This window comes from Anabrus simplex, chromosome 1 (assembly GCF_040414725.1).
Source record: "Anabrus simplex isolate iqAnaSimp1 chromosome 1, ASM4041472v1, whole genome shotgun sequence".
NCBI lineage: Eukaryota > Metazoa > Arthropoda > Insecta > Orthoptera > Tettigoniidae > Anabrus > Anabrus simplex.
Genome location: NC_090265.1, coordinates 543,956,210 through 543,976,805, shown reverse-complemented (window position 1 = coordinate 543,976,805; position 20,596 = coordinate 543,956,210). Strand labels below are relative to the sequence as shown.

General features: G+C 37.7%; 1 protein-coding gene across 1 annotated transcript in view; it reads left to right on the top strand.

Moving 5' to 3' along the window:
- The window catches only part of LOC136857108 (coiled-coil domain-containing protein 149), a 94,062-nt gene that overhangs the window by 37,689 nt on the left and 35,777 nt on the right, over window positions 1–20,596 (top strand). The window contains exon 9 of the mRNA XM_067135506.2: window positions 13,546–13,763. Coding sequence (XP_066991607.1) covers window positions 13,546–13,763 — 218 coding nt within the window. The remainder of the gene's footprint in view (window positions 1–13,545; window positions 13,764–20,596) is intronic.

Below are 20,596 nucleotides of genomic sequence, written 5' to 3'. Positions count from 1 at the left end.
TCTTCGACAGCACTGGCACATCCTCGACTACGTCATCACCCGACAGAGTGACAGGAAAGATGTTCCCATCGCTAAGACTGCGAGAAGTATTTATGATTGTTGGACAGATCACAAAATTCTGATCTGTCTACTCAGAATATCCTTCCGTCAGAAACGAACTGTGCATCATCCAAGTAAGCCCTGACGCAAGTTTGCCAGTTTCAAGTTCTCAGATAAATCCACATCATCTGACTTTCAAAATACGATCATGAACTGATTTGTAAGCAATCCAGTATGCACAAATGACGTGGAGTAAGAATGGTCAACACTCCAAAGGGCTATCATTAAGTCAGCTGAGGAAATCATCGGTTACGAGAAAAGAAAGAGGCAAGACTGGTTCGAGGACAACAATTAAGAAATTCAGAGCCTTATCAATGCCAAACGCGAAGTTCACCTATCCCTTCTTCAAGATCCGTCATCCAGTGTGAAGAAAGCTGTGTTTCAAGATCTGAAGCATAAATGTCAGACTTAAATAAGAGAAATGAAGGCTCTACAACTTCAAGGACTATCTGATGCCAGAGACTTGCGGAACTTCTACGTGGGAATGAAAGAGATCTTCGGTCCATCTCGTTTTTCATTTGGAACTGTGAAAAGAGTTGATGGTGCTAACACTCTTACCGAAGGTAGACACATCCTGGTGCTGGAAGGAACATTTCTCCACTCTTTTAGACCGAAGCTCCACTGTTACCGATGGCTTTCTACGGGATGTACCACAACTCCCCCCCCTCAACCATGGATGGCGATGCCACCAACTTATCAGGAATTCTGTGTGGTACTTGATAGGCTGAAACCTAGGAAAGCACATGGACCAGACAACATCCCTCTCGAATTAATTGAAGGTGGAGGCTTACCCCTGAAAACAAGGCTTTTTACTCTCATCCTCTCAATTTGGCAAACCCAAAAAGTATCCGGCAATCTCAAAAATGCCAGTATCATTACTATTTTAAAATAAGGCGACTGTAGTATATGTGACAACTAACTTGGCATTTCTCTTGTATCCATTGTAGGTGGTAAACTTCTCGCAAAGATCCTGCTTAGCTGCCTGCAGTTCATCTCCGAGAGGACTCTACCAGAGTCTCAATATGGTTTCCGAGCCTCCAAAGGTACTATTGACATGATCTTTTGTGCAAGACAATTGCAAGAGAGATGCAAACAACAACAGAAGCCTCTCTATTTTGTATTTTATGACCTGAAAAAGGCCTTCGATAGTGTTCCAAGATTGCTATGTGGGCAGTTCTGAGATACTTTGGCTGTCCTGAGCATTTTATAGGCCCAGTGCAAGCACTTCATGATGATATGACTGGACAGATTCTCCATCAAAACAACTTCTCCGAACCATTCCCAATTACACATGGATTGAAGCAGGGTTGCGTACTTGCTCCAGCTCTGTTTGTCTTGTATCTGGCGGCCATGCTTTATGAAACAACAGACAATCCAGGCGTAGAGATTAAATACCGCTTTGATGGTGGCCTCTTCAACCTGTCCAGACTTCACTCGCGAAGACATAGAAGTGTTACTAGAGTAACTGAAATGCAGTATGCTGATGATACTGCATCACCGGCTGTTACATCTGAGGAACTGCAACAGACAGTCAGCAGTTTCAAGGATGCATATGACCGTTTTGGAAAGGATAATGCATTATGTTTATTGTGTGGAGAAGTGAGAGAAGAGCTAAGATGTAAAGAAACAAAAAAAGTGAGAGTGAAAATATTGAGTGAAAGTCAGCAGGAATTGTTAAACAGAATGGTAATGATCAGAAAATTATTAGATGAGTGATAAAAGAATGTAATAGGGCAGGGAATTTAAGTTGGTATTTAAGTGCAGTGAAAAATTATGTGTAAAGAAAATAAAGGAAGTTGACGTGTGAGTAATGTTCAAGAGACACATGGACATGAAATTAGATATGTATGACAGTGTATGTAGGAATTTGATATAGTGGTTTTGTATTAGATAACTTGTGTAGTTTGATCTTGGGGTTCTAGGTAAGTAAGTAAGAGGAAATGAGGAATATAGGGCACTGAGCCTCAGCAGGATACGGGAGGAAAGAGGGTTGAATCAGCAAAGGTCTTAGATTACGGTGAATCAGGTCAGGGCCTGGAGCATGCAGCCTTGTCGAGAATAGCGAAATATGAATCAAGGATGTGGTTATGCATTGTTCTAGGTCTTGGCCTACGAGTGTAGAGTTCAGAGTTGGAAGGCAAGACTTGCTGATTCAACCATTGTTTGACAGGTAGGCCATTGTTGTTGCATTGTTTCTTTTGTGTTTTTTTGTTTGTTTTGTTTTTGATTTGTGTTGCCGTTTTGCTGCTGAGTTTTGTTTAACAGGGTTTATTATTTGTATCTTTATAATGTCATGTATTTTACTAGTATTGATTTTCTTCATTTGTTCGTTCTTTTCTATTTTCTCCATAAGGATTAATAGGTTGAAAAACTATAAAATCTGGAGGAAAAAAAAGGATGTCTGTCTGTCTGTCTGTCTGTCTGTCTGTCTGTCTAGCTATCTATGACCTTTTTGGCCTCACCATCAATGCCAAGAAAACCAAGGTACTTGATCAGCCTGCACCATGGACTAACATTCCAGAATTTAACATTACCATCTCAAACACCAAACTAGAACAAATAGACCACTTCACTTACCTTCGGAGTATCTGTCAAAGAGCTGTACTTCATAACAGGATGTGGAAAACAGGCTTCATGCTGCCTGTTAAGAGAATTTTGATTTCTATCCTGTTATGTGTTTGTAGTGGTTGGTATCATGACAGCCTCCCTTAAGTTTTGTTTCAAAACAGATGACAGTTGTGAAGTGCGCAAGTGCGTGTGTTTTTATGTTCCAGTGGAAGTGCTTTTGTCAATAATGGTGTTAGGAAATATTCCTGTACAATAAATTATTTTCCTTATAGATTAAGCTCCAAATTTATTCTTACGGAACATTTTCTGGCGACCGTGACAGGACCCGAACCTGCAATCTTCGGATGCAGTGGCAAATCCACAAGTGAAGTCTACAAGAAGTGGTAGAATAGTGAAAACACCAAAATGTTTGGACTTATAAATACTCCAGAAGAGACAAGCATTGTATGAAAATCAGTGTCAAATGAAAGATTGTAATGTTTTATTGTAGAATGCTGCTGTCTATTTTCATTGTGTTGCAATTTTATCTGTGGATTAGTGTAAACAAAATTGCAAGGTGGGGAGGATGTTAAGAGAATTTTGATTTCTATCCTGTTATGTGTTTGTAGTGGTTGGTATCATGACATCCCTCCCTTAAGTTTTGTTTCAAAACAGATGACAGTCGTGAAGTGCGCAAGTGCGTGTGTTTTTATGTTCCGGTGGAAGTGCTTTTGTCAATAATGGTGTTAGGAAATATTCCTGTACAATAAATTATTTTCCTTATAGATTAAGCTCCAAATTTATTATTACGGAACACTGCCCATGTGGCCTCTGGCCGACTATCACACAAGAGTCTTCAGGAATAAAAACCTTACAGTTCGCACAAAACTAATGGTGTACCAGGCTGTAGTCATCTCTACACTTCTCTATGGCTGTGAAACGTGGACCTCATACTGCTGTGACATCAAAAAGCTGGAGCGCTTTCACCAGCAAAATCTACGCTCCATGATGAACATCAAGTGGGAAAACTACATCTCTAATGTTGTTCTCGAGAAAGCATGTGCTAAGAGTGTAGAAGGATTGGTTGTTGGCCATCGCCTCAAATGGGCAGGACATGTGTGCCATATGAATGACACCAGACTATCACGCCAGATCCTCTATGGTGAACTTAGCTCCGGTTCAAGACCACAGGGTGCCCCCCTGAGACGTTTGAATGACCAACTGAAACAAACCATAAAGATGGCAGAAATAAACCCACAACACTTGCTAAGGACTGTTTACTTTGGGCGCAAAGTGTCTGTGCCTCAGTTCATCACTTCGAACAAGAATGCCGCAGACATGAAGATACTTTACAAACCAAAAGTATTTATATGATCCTCCTTTTCAATACAAAACAACCATCTATATTAGATGGGACGATATCTATACATATTTCAGCCTAATCTAAAGGCCATCCTCAGTAGAAGCTCAATATTACATTTAAACAAACAAATTAAAAATACTGATGAAGTGTGTGGAATTAAAATACAATGATCATTATTGACAAAGTAAAAATATGTTGAGGTAAAAAAATCTTCTCGTCTGAAAACTCGTTTGATTAATATAAAACTTCCTGATTCATTTTAAAAAGTGAAACACCGTTGCGCAGCATAGTGAGACTGTCAATAAATGAAATAATAAGTGTGCATCATCTGTAGTGGGAAAGAAGAGAACGAATGGATGAAACAAAAACAAAATATATCGCGTGAAAAGAAAAGGCTCAATCAACTTACTTGTTAAAAGGCTGTCGTCTCAAATGGTACGACCTTGTCGGTCTCATGTCACATTGACACTAAGCTTGTGTGTAGCTTACAGCGTGTCAGAGCTGATGTGGTTGACTGGGGAAGAGAAAGGGGGAAGGAGGAGGGGTAAAGTACGGGAGGAGGATATTGAGGGAAGGGCGGGTCTAGTTCTAGAATGTCGGTAGTGAAACTCGTTTTTATTAATAAATTGTTGACAGATGAGCGGGACAAAGGTTTCCAATAAAACATTTTTTTTTTCTTTTCAAAATGGCGCCCGGTAATGACGACGTAGTGTTTTATTCTCCGAGTAAATTAACCGTAAAATGTGACGAAAAGTGCGGAAAATGTCGAAAATTAGTGAAAAATGGAATGTTGTGTGATTCATGTGATCGATGGTGGCATTATAAGTGTGGAAATTGCCCTAGAGACGTAAAAACTAATGAAAATGTTGACTGGATTTGTGAGCAGTGTGTTCGGAATGTTGTTGTTGGGGACGGCGTTGACGAAGCACCGAAAACAGTCGATGAGGAATATAAAAGTGCATTAGAAATTATAAACATTCTAAAAAAGGACAATGAGACTCTTAAAGTTGAAAATCAAGAATTAAAAGAAAGACTGCAATCGCTAGAATTTGGGACTGACCATTCTTCGAGTGATATACCGGTACAAGTAACAAACTCGAGCACGTGGTGTCAAGTAGTTCGTGGATGGCCGGCTAAGAAGAAATCTACAACTGAATTTCCGGAAATAAACATTAGAAATAGGTTTTCTGCCCTAAATAATCTAATCCTGGAAGAAAGTGATCGCGTGCGTGAAACCAAATCATCGCGATCCGTTGCCGTGCCGAGTTTAAAATTTAGGCCTAGAATTCAGATTCAAGACCCAGTTAAGCCTAAATCAGCGAAGGTAGCTGTGTTTGGTGATAGCCAAGGAAGGGGAATTGCGGGAGTTATTAACGACGAGAATATAGCAGCAACCGGAGAAATATATCCAGGAGCTTCTATCAGCAGTGTTGTGGAAAACGTAGAAGCAGCAACTAGGAACTTTGGGAGCGGCGATGCAGTGCTTATCATCGGTGGGACGAACGACGTAGCTCGCGACGACGCCAAGAATGTAAGATCACAACTTAAACATACACTAGGGAAGCTGACCCACACTAACGTTTTTGTAGTGAACGTGCCCCACAGGCATGATTTGAGTAGAGACTCGTGTGTGAACATTGAAGTGGACAAGGTCAATACAGATATTGTTAAAATTTGTAAACATTTTCGGAATACTCAGGTTATTGAATGCAGCAGTTTTGAGAGATACTGTTATACAAAGCATGGCCTCCATCTAAACAATTCAGGTAAACGAAAGATAGCAAATATTGTTCTAGATTTTATTAATCTTAAGATATGTACTGTAAAACAGGCAACTCCCTTGAGTTATAATACTGACCAGGAAAACTAGTAGAAAGAGCCAGCTGTACTTCAAGCTGGCTCAGTCAACTAGAAAAAGAAACTCAGGATAGTAAGGAATTTCAAGTTACCCAATTGCAACAGTCAAGTTTTAGGGAGGAAGGGGGTCTGAGATTGCTCTTGGTAAACTGTCAAAGTGTAGTAAATAAACAATTAAAATTCGGTACATTGATGGAATCTTATGAGACTGATGTGGTGATAGGAGTGGAATCGTGGTTGAAAGAAGGGGTGGGTAATAGAGAAGTATTTCCAGAAGGGTACACAGTCTATCGTAGAGACCGAGGAGATAAAAAGGGAGGGGGGGTGTTTATTCTGGTGAAGGAAACTTACTGTTCACATGAATGGTTTACCGATGAAAGGGATGAAATATTAGGGATAAAATTAGTTTGTGATAATATGAAGGAGGTGGGAATTATAGGAACATACAGGCCTGGAAGAGAGGAAAGAGACATGGAAATCTTTGAAAAAATAATAGATTATACTCATAAAAACAATAATAATGATATGGTAATAATTGGGGGAGATCTAAATTTGCCTGAAGTTGAATGGAAAGGAGCTGCAAGTGAAGCCCATGAACAGAAACTGGCAAATAAGTTAATTTGGGAGGGAGGATTTACACAAGTAGTACAAGAACCGACTCGTCTCAATAACTTACTAGATGTATTCTTGGTTAAACCATGGGAAATTGTTGATAAAACCGAGGTAATTGAAGGAATAGGAGACCATAAGGCTGTAATAATGGATGTAGGACTCGTACCAAAAAGGCTTAATAAGAGGGTTACACAAGACAAGAAATTGTACAGAAATACTAAAGTTGATGAATTTGGGACTTACCTTAAATCACAATTCAGTTGTTGGATAAGTGAAGGGAGTAACGTGGATACACTTTGGGCTAAATTTAAAGGAATTATTTGGGAAGGAGAGAAGAGATTTGTACCTGTTAAGAAGGGTAAAATGACCTCAGACCCTGTTTATTATACAAGGGAAATAAGAAAATTAAAAAGAAAATGTAGAATAGTAAACAGGAAAATCAAAGAGGGTAGGGAGAGTAGAGAAACTAGAAAACAGCTAATGAGGGAACTGAATAGAGTGAAAAAGGAAGCAAAAGAGAATTATATGAATGGCATACTTCAAGAGGGTAATGACCACAAAGGGAAATGGAAAAAGCTGTATTCATATATCAGGAATCAAAAAGGAAAAGGAGTCCAAATTCCTACAATGGTGGGAGAAGGGGGTGAACACTATTTAACAGATACTGAGAAAGCAAACCTATTTAGTAGGGAATTTAGAGATTCAGTAGATGATTGTCAAGAGTTGGAAACCGAAACAGAAGATAGAGAGGGAGAGAGACAGAGGGAAACAAGAAGCTTCTCATTCACAAACGAAGATATTTTCAGAGAAATCCAACTGCTTCAGCAAGGAAAAGCTGCAGGAAGTGATCAAATTACTGGGGAGGTATTAAAGACAATGGGGTGGTACATAGTGCCTTATTTAAAATTTCTCTTTGACTATGTCATAAATAATAGTGTAATACCAAAGGAATGGAAGGAATCTATAATAATACCAATTTATAAAGGAAAGGGTGATAAAAGGAAACCAGAGAACTACAGACCAATCAGCCTGACCAGTATAGTTTGTAAAATTCTGGAGAGTTTAATATCGAAGTACATCAGAGGGATATGTGATAATAAAAATTGGTTCATGAGGAGCCAGTATGGATTTAGAAAGAAATTTTCTTGTGAGGCACAACTGGTGGGATTTCAGCAGGACATATCAGATCAGTTGGATTCAGGAGGTCAGTTAGATTGCATAGCCATAGATCTTTCCAAAGCCTTTGATAGAGTGGAACATGGAATATTATTAAAGAAATTGGAGGGAATAGGATTGGACGTAAGGGTTACACGTTGGATAAAAGCATTTCTAAATTCAAGGGTTCAGAAAGTCAAAGTAGGAAATAATGTATCGCAGGAAGAGAAAGTTTGGAAGGGAATTGCACAGGGTAGTATAATTGGTCCGTTACTTTTCTTAATATACGCAAATGATTTAGGGAACAATATAACATCAAAAAATAAGATTGTATGCAGATGACATAATTGTTTATAGAGAAATAAACAACATTGAGGATTGTTCAGAATTACAAAGGGACCTTGAAAGTATCCAACAATGGGTTGAAGAAAATAATATGAAGGTTAATGGAGGCAAATCAACTGTTACAACTTTTACAAACAGGAGCTTTAAAACTGAATTTGAATATACTTTGGATGAGGTAGTTATCCCAAAAGATGGCAAGTGCAAATACTTAGGTGTGAGATTTGAAAGTAATTTGCACTGGAAGGGTCATATTGATGACATTGTTGGGAAAGCATACAGATCATTACATGTCATAATGAGGCTACTTAAAGGATGCAACAAAGAATTAAAAGAAAAAAGTTACTTGAGTATGGTTCGTCCATTATTGGAATATGCAAACAGTGTTTGGGATCCTCACCAAGAATACCTAATAAAAGAAATAGATAGTGCGCAGAGGAAAGCAGCAAGATTTGTAACAGGGGATTTCAGGAGAAAGAGTAGTGTATCAGAAATGTTAAAGGAACTTGGGTGGGAAACTTTAAGTAAGAGAAGGGAGAAAACTAGACTTACAGGATTGTATAGAGCCTATACAGGAGAAGCAGCATGGGGAGATATCCGTGAGAGGCTTCAGTTGGAAAATAATTATATCGGCAGGACTGACCACAAATATAAAATTAGAAGGAATTTTAGCAGAAGCGATTGGGGTAAATTTTCATTCATTGGGAAGGGTGTGAAGGAGTGGAACAGTTTACCAGGGGTAGTGTTTGATCCTTTTCCAAAATCTGTACAGATATTCAAGAAGAGAATAAACAGCAACAGAGAAAATAAATGAAGTGTTAGAGGGCATTCGACCGGTGCAGGTTATTGTAAATAAAAAAAAAAAAAATGTGTGTGAATAAATTAATTCCATCCCCTGGTCTAAGGAGTTTGGACAGCCAAAGTAGGGGACTGCCTGTAGGGGTGAAGTACAGTGGGGACTTCGAGGGCCCTGGGACCGCTACGGTAGCTGTGAAGGCCCTTCAGGAACTCTGAAAAGTGGTGGCAAAAGGGGCTCTGGTTAAGACGCAGCAGGTCGTTATGCTACTTAGGATCCAGAACGGGTAAAAAAAAAAGTAAATAAATAAATGCAATGTAAATATTAATGTTATACCAGTTTTATAGTATCATTTGAAGCAATTCCACATACGTATATCAGTTGACTATATTTGTAAGTAGTACAGGAGATATTATAATTAGAATTTTGTAAACAATATAAATTTATTAAGGATGAGCTGTGTGTTTAATAGAAAACATTGTTAGCGTAAATTGTATAATATTGTATTATAGGAAAAATTTTCTTCTCTTGTTAATTTAATATTTAGTGCTTGACAATAATGTATTTTAGTGTACCATTTGCCACCGAGGTAGACACCTCATTTGCAAATAAAGAGATTTTGATTTGATACTTCTTCATCCTTTCGGAATGGGCTGCCTTGCGTTCTAGCGACCAGGTTTTGCCGGTCCGTTTTCTACTCATTCGATCTTGGAATCCCTTAATTTTGTTGATGACCATCCTGTATTCTTGTCTATTGTATGCTGCCTCCTGTGGTATGTTCTTTTATTCCAGGTCCTCCTTGATTCCTTTAAGTGAGTTAGTTTGCGTCTTCCTGCTCTCCATGTACTCCAGAATTCTCTTGGCTGTTCTCTCTCTTGTCATTCTTTTAATGTGTCCATAGAAGCAAAGTCTTCTCTTTTTAAAGGATGTTGTGATTTTCTCGGTCCTTTTGTATAGTTCCTCATTTAGTCGCAGTCTAAATTCTTGTCCTACTTTCCTAGGCCCTAGTATCTTCCTCAAGATTTTTTCTCTTTTTTTTCTCAATATTCTCTAGTAATCCTTTTCTGTTCAGTGGAATGCATTCAATTGCATACAAAATTTCTGGCTTTATCACAGTTGTTGTAATGTCTGAGTTTCGCAGTGATTGACATTGATTTTTTAAAAAATAGACACTTTGACATAAATGGTATGCTATTTCCATCTTTCTTGCCCTATTTTGTAATCCTGGTAGTCCTGTTGGCATTATCCACTCTCCTTGGTATTTAATGTGACCATAGTCTTTGTCGGGTCACTTTTGCTCTGAATCATTAGTTCCTCTTTTTCAAACGATATATGAAGTCCTGTCTTTACAGCAATCTCTTGAAGTGTTTCAATCTGTACCTTAGCAGTTTCTGCATCTTCTGCCAGAATTGCCATATCATCTGCGAACACTAGACAGTCAATTTATGATTTTGTTCCTTACAATGTTTGCTCATGGTTGAGTAGCAGTTATGCAGTACTTCAAGGCGTTAAGATGTTTGGTGTATCTTATATTGAAACTACGGGCTGTTTGTCCTGCGTACGTTGAAAAACAAGACTGGCACTTTAATTTGTATACCCCAGAGTTCGTAAATTTGCTTTTGCCATTGATGGTATGAGAATTAAAAACTATGTTAGCATTGGTGTGAGTGGTCTTGAAAGCTATTTTTAACTTATGCTTTTTAAAAATAGAAATTGGATATATGTTGTTATTATTAAAGGTCAATATGGTAAACTTCTCTTTAGGGGGAGGTTCTTTTTCCGAAGTGGTCTTGGGTTTACTTCTAAATTTATTAAGAATTTTGTTCACGAAGGCTTTACTGTAACCATTACATTCAGCTATTGTATAAATGGTGTTGATTTCTTTCCTGAAATTCTTATGGTACAAAGGAACAGTAAGTGCTCTGAAAATCATACTATTAAAAGCTGCCTTCTTCTGTATCCGTGGATGCAAAAGGAATGAGTTTTATTATGATTGCGAGTGATAGATTGAGATAATTAAGAGAGTTGTTGTTTTTGGATTCTATCGTGAACTTTATATGAGGGTCAAAGCTATTAAGTAATTCAAGTACTGTATTGATATCTATAGTATCGGAATCTAGGGTAATAAAAGTGTCATCAACATAGAGTGTCCAATGTTTGATACCGTTAATTTTGCCTATGATATTAGTGTGTTCAAGAAAATCAACGTAAATATCATCAAGGAATTCCGAGGCCGGTGACCCCATAGGAAGACCCTTCTGTTGGTATACAGTATTATTAAAAGTGAAGAAATTATTATTTAATGTAAATTTGAGCATGTGAACAAACTCATCTATCTCACCTACAGTCAGTTTACTGAATTTGGAAAGATTAGTTTTTACTAATTTAATGGTTTTTGTTAATAGGTACATTCGCGTACATATTAACAATGTCAAAGGGATGAAGAGTGTAATGGTTTGGTAAAGTAAGATCTTTAATTCTATTACAAAGTTCTAGGGAATTTTTAACTGATGTATTAGCTTGGAAAAAATAGTGTTTTGAGAAAACTATGAATGTACTGAGATATTTTGTACATCAGACTATTTCTGAAATTAATAATGGACCTTATGGGGACTTCGGCCTTGTGAATCTAGTCAATCAAATGAGTTTTCAGACGAGAGGATTTTTTACCTCAACATGTTTATACTTTGTCAATCATGATCATTGTATTTTAATTCCACACACTTCATCAGTATTTTTAATTTGTTTGTATAACTGTAATATTGAGCTTCTACTGAGGATGGACTTTAGATTAGGCTGAAGCATGTATAGATATCGTCCTAATGTAGATGGTTGTTTTGTATTGAAAAGGAGGATCATATAAATACTTTTTACTTGTAAAGTGATAACCGTCAATACAGAATGAGATTTATAACATGTAATGACATGAAGGTATGAAGCAACAGGAATGCAAACATCGCCAAACCCAGCCAAGATCTTCCCTGTCCTTCAGCTGCGCAATGTGTGGGCGTATTTTCTACGCAAATATTGGCCTGTACAATCACTGGAAGTTTAAACACAAACTGCTGTGAATTGAAGTGAGCTATTAGCCAGGAAATCTGTAAACTCGAAAACGAGTAACTGCTGATGACTCCTACGATTTCCCAACTACATGTTGATACTTTCTCTCCTTCCCTATCTGGGCGATGAAGTCTTCCATTAGTATGATGTGCTTTTCAGGTACCCTTTGGATGACATCGTCCAACTGATCCCAAAAGAGTTCCACTTTCTCCTTGTTCTTTCTGTTGTCCTCATTTAGGGGGGCATGGGCATTCATGATATTGTATATTCTATTGGTAGATTTGAAAACCAAAGTTGAAAATCTTTCAGATTGAGACTCAAAGTGGACTGTGGGATCCAGGACGTTCTTGTTTATTATGAAGTCAGTTCCAAGGTGTGGCATGTTTTTCATGACTCTTTCACCAACTTTTCCCTTGTATATCCTGAAACCTTCAGAATTGAAGTTGTTTTCATCTATATATCTGGTCTCCTGAAGTGCCATTATATAATTCAGTGATTTCTGAGAGTGTCTGTAAAACTTTCCAGTTTTATGAAGAGAATTAGCATTGAAGGTGGCTATGAAATTCAGGTAATTTACATTTGATTTTGTTTGAGGTTCCAAGATGGTTATGGAATGTCTTTCCTGAAATCTGTTTCTGCCTTAAAGTACTTTCACAAAATCTTGCACGATGCCAAGTATGCTTGCCATCGTGTTATACTAAGCTGACTTTTTCGCTAAATTCATTTTCCTAGTAAGTTTATATCACCCCTTACTTCCACAACCATTTCCTAACATTTATTTCTAATCTGCACCGCCTTCTTAAACTCATTATTTCTCTGTTATAATGGGTCTTTAGCATTTCTCACCACTTTTAAAGGTACATACCTGTTTTTGCACTCCTGAACAATTGCCTTAAACCCTTCCCATAGGCTGTTTACCTTTTTCTACTGGTTATAATACATTTTTAACAACTCCCTCATGCCTCTCTTAGCAACCATTTGGTACTGCTCAATACTTCTACTTTTGCAACCTTCCTTTCCATCACAGTTATTTTTAATTACCACTACTGCTTTTATCAGTACCACATTCTTCCTTCTAGTTGGTTCCATCGCTTTCTGATTCAGCTATCCTTCCCAGATCAGTTATTTGCCTTTTGTTGGTTATGCTTTGTCATTCAGTTAACATTTGGTAAACTGGGATCACTCACAACAATCATGTTCCTTTCTGAGTCATTCTCCACATAACTGATTATCTTATCAAATAATTCTGCATCAGAACTCCAAGTTGCTTCTTACACCTAGAATGTTACGTTTCTCCTCTTTGGAGTTTCCACTGTTGTTTAGTGGACAGTGTTAATAGATATTTTCAAGGTTGAGTTCCAGTCTTTGAAGTTGAATTTTTTAGCTTAGTTCTTATTAAACCATCACAGTTATATGCTCCTTTTGTCTCAAGAAATGATTCTTATGAGAGTTTTAATTTCTTGTATTACTTACACTACACAGAAAGAGAGAGGCATAATACTGTACATTATTTCATGTTACTTACAGATATACCTTAAGAGGTTCCTTGGACTATGAAATTGCAAAAATAAAAAAAATAAAAGAAACAGTAAATGGGAAGACTTGAAAAAGAGATCAGTATTTCACTCCTAAATTAACTGTTAATGCTAAATGCAACATAATTTAAAATGTTTTGTCCAGTTTTAGGTTTATATTGATTCATTTTACTGCACAGGATCTTGGCCACCAGAATCTCTGAACTTGAGCAACGACTTGAAGCTCTGCAAGGAGGTCGTGTCTCAGCATTTCCATCACAGCTGTTGCTGGAAGGTTATACTGGCTCTGAAGTAGATCGTGATGTGAGCCGGATGCTAGCTGGAGACAAAGATGGAGATGAAGAAGAATCTGACTCTGAAGGAGAGCAAGGCAGCAGAGTGTCACCATGCAATGGAGGTATTGTATAATAATTGGACTGTGATTAAACTGCTGTATTAAAAATGCCAGTAAATATTTATATGTAGTTACGTATTGTTATACTCGGTATGTTTTAAGTATTTATGGGGTAACTTTTTCCAGAAATTTTTCAACTCTCTTCATCTAATTTATTAGTAGTAGTTTGACGGATATCTGAGGAATTTTAGTTATCAAGCAGACTGTCTAAAATATATTGTTACTGTGCTTTAATGTCCAATTTTCATCACTGGAATTTCATCATCTTTATCAAAAGTCATGGTGTTGTTGGGGAAGGCTGATATTTCTCTTTGGATCAATCTGCTCTGTCTGTCATGCTATATTTCAAGCTTAATTTTACTTCCTAGTAAATCCTGCCAATCTATACTGTTTTGAAAATTATCAGAGTGTAGGTATACTAAATTAATGTAATTATGGTCAAATGTCTTCATAAATTATTAGAACAAAGTAGAAGGTTTCATGTGCAGTAAGTTAGGGGCTAAGGAGTGTCTGTCACATTGCAGATTTTTGAAATAAAATGAACTGTAATATTATTTTACTGAAATTTTTTATTCTGTATTAGCCCTGTGGTAACAAGGTACACACACTTTGATATAGTTAGATTTTTGTTTGTTTCTGATGAATTTTAAAAATTGATGATAGTGACATAATTTACTTGATGACTGAAAGTTACTTTGAACAAGTGGACGGAAAGAATCTTCACTTGCACATTCTCTCTCTCTCTTCTAGCATTTTTCCCGTCAAATGTTGTGTGCCATTGTGCTACATGTTGACCATCTGGCCCTGTCTAGGACGTCTTGAGGGTTGAGGTTCAGAGCACGCATATATTCCACAAAGATGTCCATCCACCACATAGGTGTGAATGAATGAATACTGATCTGCATTTAGGGCAGTCGCCCAGGTGGCAGATTCCCTAACTGTTGCTTTCCTAGCCTTTTCCTAAATGATCTCAAAGAAATCTTCCCAGTGGTTGGCGTCTTCCTGGGTCAAGTTAGAGGGCTGTTTTTATCATGAAATTATCATTGTTTTGCATACCATGGTCATATCACCAGAGTTGAGCCTCTCTTGTTTTCTCTACGATTTGTGGCACATCAAGTCTCCACTGCACATCTTCATTTCTGACATGGTCAGAGAGAGTCAGTCTCTGTGACCACCACAACATTCTCATCTGCATAGTGTGGAGGATCTGTCCATGTTTCCTCTTCAGAGAGTGTCATTCTGCTCCATAGAGAGCAATTGGTCTTATTACAGTTTTGTACATTTTAGCCTTCAGGTATTCGAGGACCTTTTTATTGCAGAGGACAGCGGTTACTGTCTCCACTTGGACTGTGCTTTGCCGATCCCACTTGCATGTTGTTTCTTAATATGCTAGCACTTGTAGGCCTGAAGATATTCATTGTATGATTTATTATTTCTGATAACATGGGAGAATGAAGCCAATATTCCTCTTTGACATCATTGTCTTCTTTCTTGACCTGCAGAACACTTTCTGCTATCCATTCTTGGGTTAGAGTTTTATAATCTGGATGGATCACCATCATTGTATAGCCATTCTTCATTGTCATTTTCATTAAGATCATCCCTTGCCCTCTTTATGGTTGCATAGAAATCTGATTTCTCAAAACGTTTAAAGTTGTTTTCAGGTTCCATGTCTTGAAATAGTGTTATCCCCCATTGGCTGAAGTTGTGGTATTTGTCTCCTTCCATTGAGCTGCAGAATTAAGGATAGTAATATGGAGGGAGGAAGGAACAGTGATTTTATTTTTACATTCCTACACACCAACTTTTCAGTGTTAGGATAGCTGCACATTTTTGAGAAGCAAAACAGCTTTAATTTCTTGAGAGAAAATTTTGAGAACCTCTTCTTTATGTGTCTGGACTTCTGGTACAGAGTGGCAAGAAACAAATTTTACTTGTGAATAAACGACTTGCACCGAGCTCGATAGCTGCAGTCGCTTAAGTGCGGCCAGTATCCAGTATGCGGGAGATAGTAGGTTCGAACCTCACTGTCGGCAGCCCTGAAAATGGTTTTCCGTGGTTTCCCATTTTCACACCAGGCAAATGCTGGGGCTGTACCTTAATTAAGGTCACAGCCGCTTCCTTCCCACTCCTAGCCCTTTCCTGCCTCATCATCGCCATAAGACCTATCTGTTTATTTAAAGATAAAAATTTCATTGTTCCGTATTGAAATTATTAACATTAAAAATTAAATAATTGAAGTTCAACCAATTCAATACATAAAAGAAAGAAATGTAGTAATTACATTCTTATTTAAATGGGACCGGTTTCGACCCTAGTCCAGGTCATCGTCAGCCGTAAAAACAAGTAGGCGAAATCACACAATGTTTATGAATATTGGAGAAATGGGTTAGTTTCACACTCTGTCAGGCACAAAGTCACAACACTATCAAATAATGTATGAAGATTATAAATAAACTTGAAGTCGCAGACGAATAGATTTGTAGAAGCAAACCGCCAGTTCCCGTTGATCAGCGCGGCACATTCAAGGTCATGCGGGAACTGGCGGTTTGCTTCTACAAATCTATTTGTCTGCGACTTCAAGTTTATTTATAATCTTCATATATTATTTGATAGTGTTGTGACTTTGTGCCTGACAGAGTGTGAAACTAACCCATTTCTCCAATATTCATAAACATTGTGTGATTTCGCCTACTTGTTTTTACGGCTGACGATGACCTGGACTAGGGTCGAAACCGGTCCCATTTAAGTAAGAATGTAATTACTACATTTCTTTCTTTTATGTATTGAATTGGTTGAACTTCAATTATTTAATTTTTAATGATAAGACCTATCTGTGTCGGTGCGACGTAAAGCAACTAGCAAAAAAAAACTTCCTTACGTATGGTAGATGAACGTCCTGAATATGGAGTAACCAATTACAAATATTGTAATGCTGTATACTGGCTTCCCATTCTGTGTAAATTATTCGCATCCCTCTGATCTTTCTGGCACTATACAGCATCGAATTTGGAGTATCATCTGGCAGCATCATTATTTCTTTTACGGAACGTCTTATAATTTTGTCCAAATCTTTAAGAAAAGCGTTTGATAATGTGTCGGAGGGGCACATTGTAGAGGATAGATCAAACCTGGCCAAACAAACTTTTTAATAATCGTGATCTTTTGCTCTGGTTTTAGAAGTTTTGTTTTTACCAGATTATTTAAGTCAGAAGTTATTGTGCTTATTAGTTTATGCCTGTCAAGAGAAATTTCGTTGTGGAAATCAATTCCTAAATACTTGATTCGTTCATTGTTTGCTTTTATTGATGGGATTATTGATCCTTCAAGTGTAGTGAAGTTTCCTTTAGTTAATTTTCCTTTCTTCAGGATTATAGATTTGCTTTTAACAGGATCGATATGAAAACCAATTTCTGCAAAGCTGCTTTCAGCTAAATTTAACAAGGTAGTAGCATTACTTTCGGTTTTGCTGAGTATACCTAGGTCATCTGCGAAAGCAAATGAGGATAATGGTGGTAGATCATCAGATAAAATATAGCCATAATGTTGGCATATGTCATGGTCAGTGAGATTTTGTATTACAGTATTGATTGCTAAATTAAACAGCAATAAACCTTAAACCATAAACCTTACTGACATGAGGAAATGCAAGTCAGGCACTGACCAGCTAGTGCATAACAAAATATTAACGCAAAGATCCATGATAGGCCTAGCCATGAGCTACGCCACACTTAATTTTGATGGGTTTTGATTTCTTATGATCAGCTTCTGTTTGAACTGTGTTCTTTGTAACAATCTTCTCTTTTTTCCCCACATTCTATCGTTCATCACTGTCTGCCACTGTAGTCCTCTCTGATTTACGGCATCCTCCACCTGATCCCTCCATCTTGTTCGTGGTCTTCCAATTGGTCTTTTTCCAGATTCTGTCCATTCCAGAGCTCTTCTCGGTAATCTTTCTTGTCTCATTCTTTTGACTTGGCCTAACCATTTCAGCTTATTTCTGTCCATAGTTTCTTTTAGAGGGTTGATCTGTAGCGTGTTTTGTATGGTTTCATTTCTTATCTTGTCCCTCCTTCTTTTTACCCATAAACCTTAAACCATAAACCTTACTGACATGAGGAAATGCACTGACCAGCTAGTGCATAATAAATTTTTAAAATTTTTTTTTGCTAGTTGCTTTACGTCGCACCGACACAGATAGGTCTTATGGCGACGATGGGCAGGGAAGGGCTAGGAGTGGGAAGGAAGCGGCCGTGGCCTTAATTAAGGTACAGCCCCAGCATTTGCCTGGAGTGAAAATGGGAAACCACGGAAAATCATCTTCAGGGCTGCCGACAGTGGGGTTCAAACCTACTATCTCCCGAATACTGGATACTGGCCGCACTTAAGCGACTGCAGCTATCGAGCTCGGTAAATAAAATATTAACGCAAAGATCCTTTATAGGCCTAGCAAGCCAGTGGTAGCGTATTAACATTGCTTTCAACAATCAAACGAGCCTCGGATCAAATGGTCATGTCCGATAGAGTAAAATGCTTTTGTGACATCTAAAAAAATGACCTAATAATCCTTTTTGTTACGTTTCACATCCTGGAGGCGAGGGAAGCGTTGACATGAGTTTCAGGTAACAGCACGAAGCCACGCTGATGAGGACTTAGTGTGACATATGAACGCAGTCTCATATCTAGTATTTGTTAAGTTATTCTCCTAATCACCAATATATGGTTCTAGGTCTCCATTCTTTAATATAATTTATGTTTCCACTCTTATGTATTAAAATTGTTCTGGCCATTTTTAGTTTTGTAGGTACATAGGAAAAATGAAGCATCGTATTCATGAGTAACGTCAGAAATTTAGTAACCTTGAGGTGCTGTAATACACGAACTGTAGTATTATCTGGGCCTGGTGAGGTGTCAACTTTAATCTTGTATAATGCCTTATGGACATAATCTACTGAAATATTAATATCAGCAGGTAAATAAGAGAAAGAGGAAAATTGTTATTTTTGGTACCAAAAGTCTTTTCAAACTGATACAAAATCGCAGTTATTGGGATTTTACAAGAATGGCCTTAGTAGTTTTGTCCAAAATTTTGCGAGCAATTTTCCGTTTCTGATTATAGAAATGATATTGAGCTACCTCATAGGCATAATGCTCTCTATTTTTCTCTTGTTGCCTTTTAGACCTCTGCTGTGGATTACTAAAGGTTTTATGGTCATATTTACGATTATATTGTAAATTTCTTCTTTTGTAATATCTAATAGCAGGATGTTGAGGGCCAGGTAATTGATTTACCTGATCTGAAAAGAACTGCATAACCTCATAAGTAAAAGATTCCAGCTGATCAGCATCACAGTTTTGCATAATGTTTGAAATCCTATCCTCCCAACTCTTCTTAGGATTATTTTCGGTTTCATTATCAGCGACCATTTGAGTGAGTAAACTGTAAGCTTTCCCCAACAATCATGTTACTAGAATATTGTGTTAAGATTTTATTTCTTCTTTTCTCACGATGAACTTTTTGTATGTGAATATTTACTCCTAATGTAGACTTACAATGGGGTATAACGTTGAACCCATGCCCAGGGTTACGGTTGAAGACCTTAACAGCATCTTAGGCAGAGACTGAAACCTTTGGAATAGCGAAGATGGTGGATGAGGCAACCCATCCTCTCTGGAGAAAATTAGAAGAAGAACCACTGCCTTGTGGAGAAGAGGGATCTTCAAAGGCTAAGGGAGTAAACCCCGAAAGAAAATCCTCGGATGCTTTAGGCTTAGCAGGTCAGCAGATGAATAAATTTGTACTTGCTTTCAACTATAATACAAGCCTTGGATGGAAGTTTAAAAATGGAAATGGAACTGACAAGTCTCTGACTACAGTTGCACAGTATGATGGTAATGCTGATGTTCGTGCAAGTGTTAGATCAGAGAACAAAACCCAATTTGGAACAATATATATTTTAACAATGAATGGGAAGGAAAATGAATTGATTTATCTAATGGAGAGACAAAAACTTGACATCCTGGGATTAAGTGAAGTAAAATGAAAAGGGAAAGGAATGAAGAAACTAAGAAAGGGGTACACCTTGTACTGGATGGGTAACAGTAAAGAGAAAAGAAATGGAGTGGAATTTGTAGTGAATCAGAATGTTGAACCAATAGCTGAAGTTGAGTATGTAAATGAAAGAATTATAATAATGCACATACATGTAAACAAGGAACTGTTGAAGATAGTACAGGTGTATGCTCCACAGACAGGACGTAGCGTGGAAGAATATGATTTCCTCAATGAACTGGAAACACATACTGTTGGAGATGGAATCATGATAATGGGAGATCTGAATGCTCTTGTGGGAACTGATAGAATTGGATATTGAGAATGTTCTGGGCCCACGTGGGTATGGCGATAGACATGAAGATGGAAAGACACTGTTGGACTTTTGTATCAGAAATAACCTGATAATAAACGACACATGGTTTATGAAGAGGAATAGCCATAAGATCAGCTGATATAGTTGTAGTTGGGATGGACAGTATGAAACACTCATCGATTTTATTATAACAGACTGAGAATGGGGAAGATACATCATGAATACGAAGATAATCCCCAGTGAAAGTATGGAAGGTGATCATAGATTATTAATTGTGGAATTAAAACAAGTAAAAATCCCTAAAATTGTACTGAAGCAGAAACCAAAGATCAGGATTTGGGAATTGGAGGAGTAGGATAAAAGAATGACATTCCAAGGTTGGATAAAAAAGTTGCCTATCACGGAAATACAAAGTGGAGAAGAAGAGTGGGACAATTTAAGACAGACATTTGTGGAAGCAGCAACTGA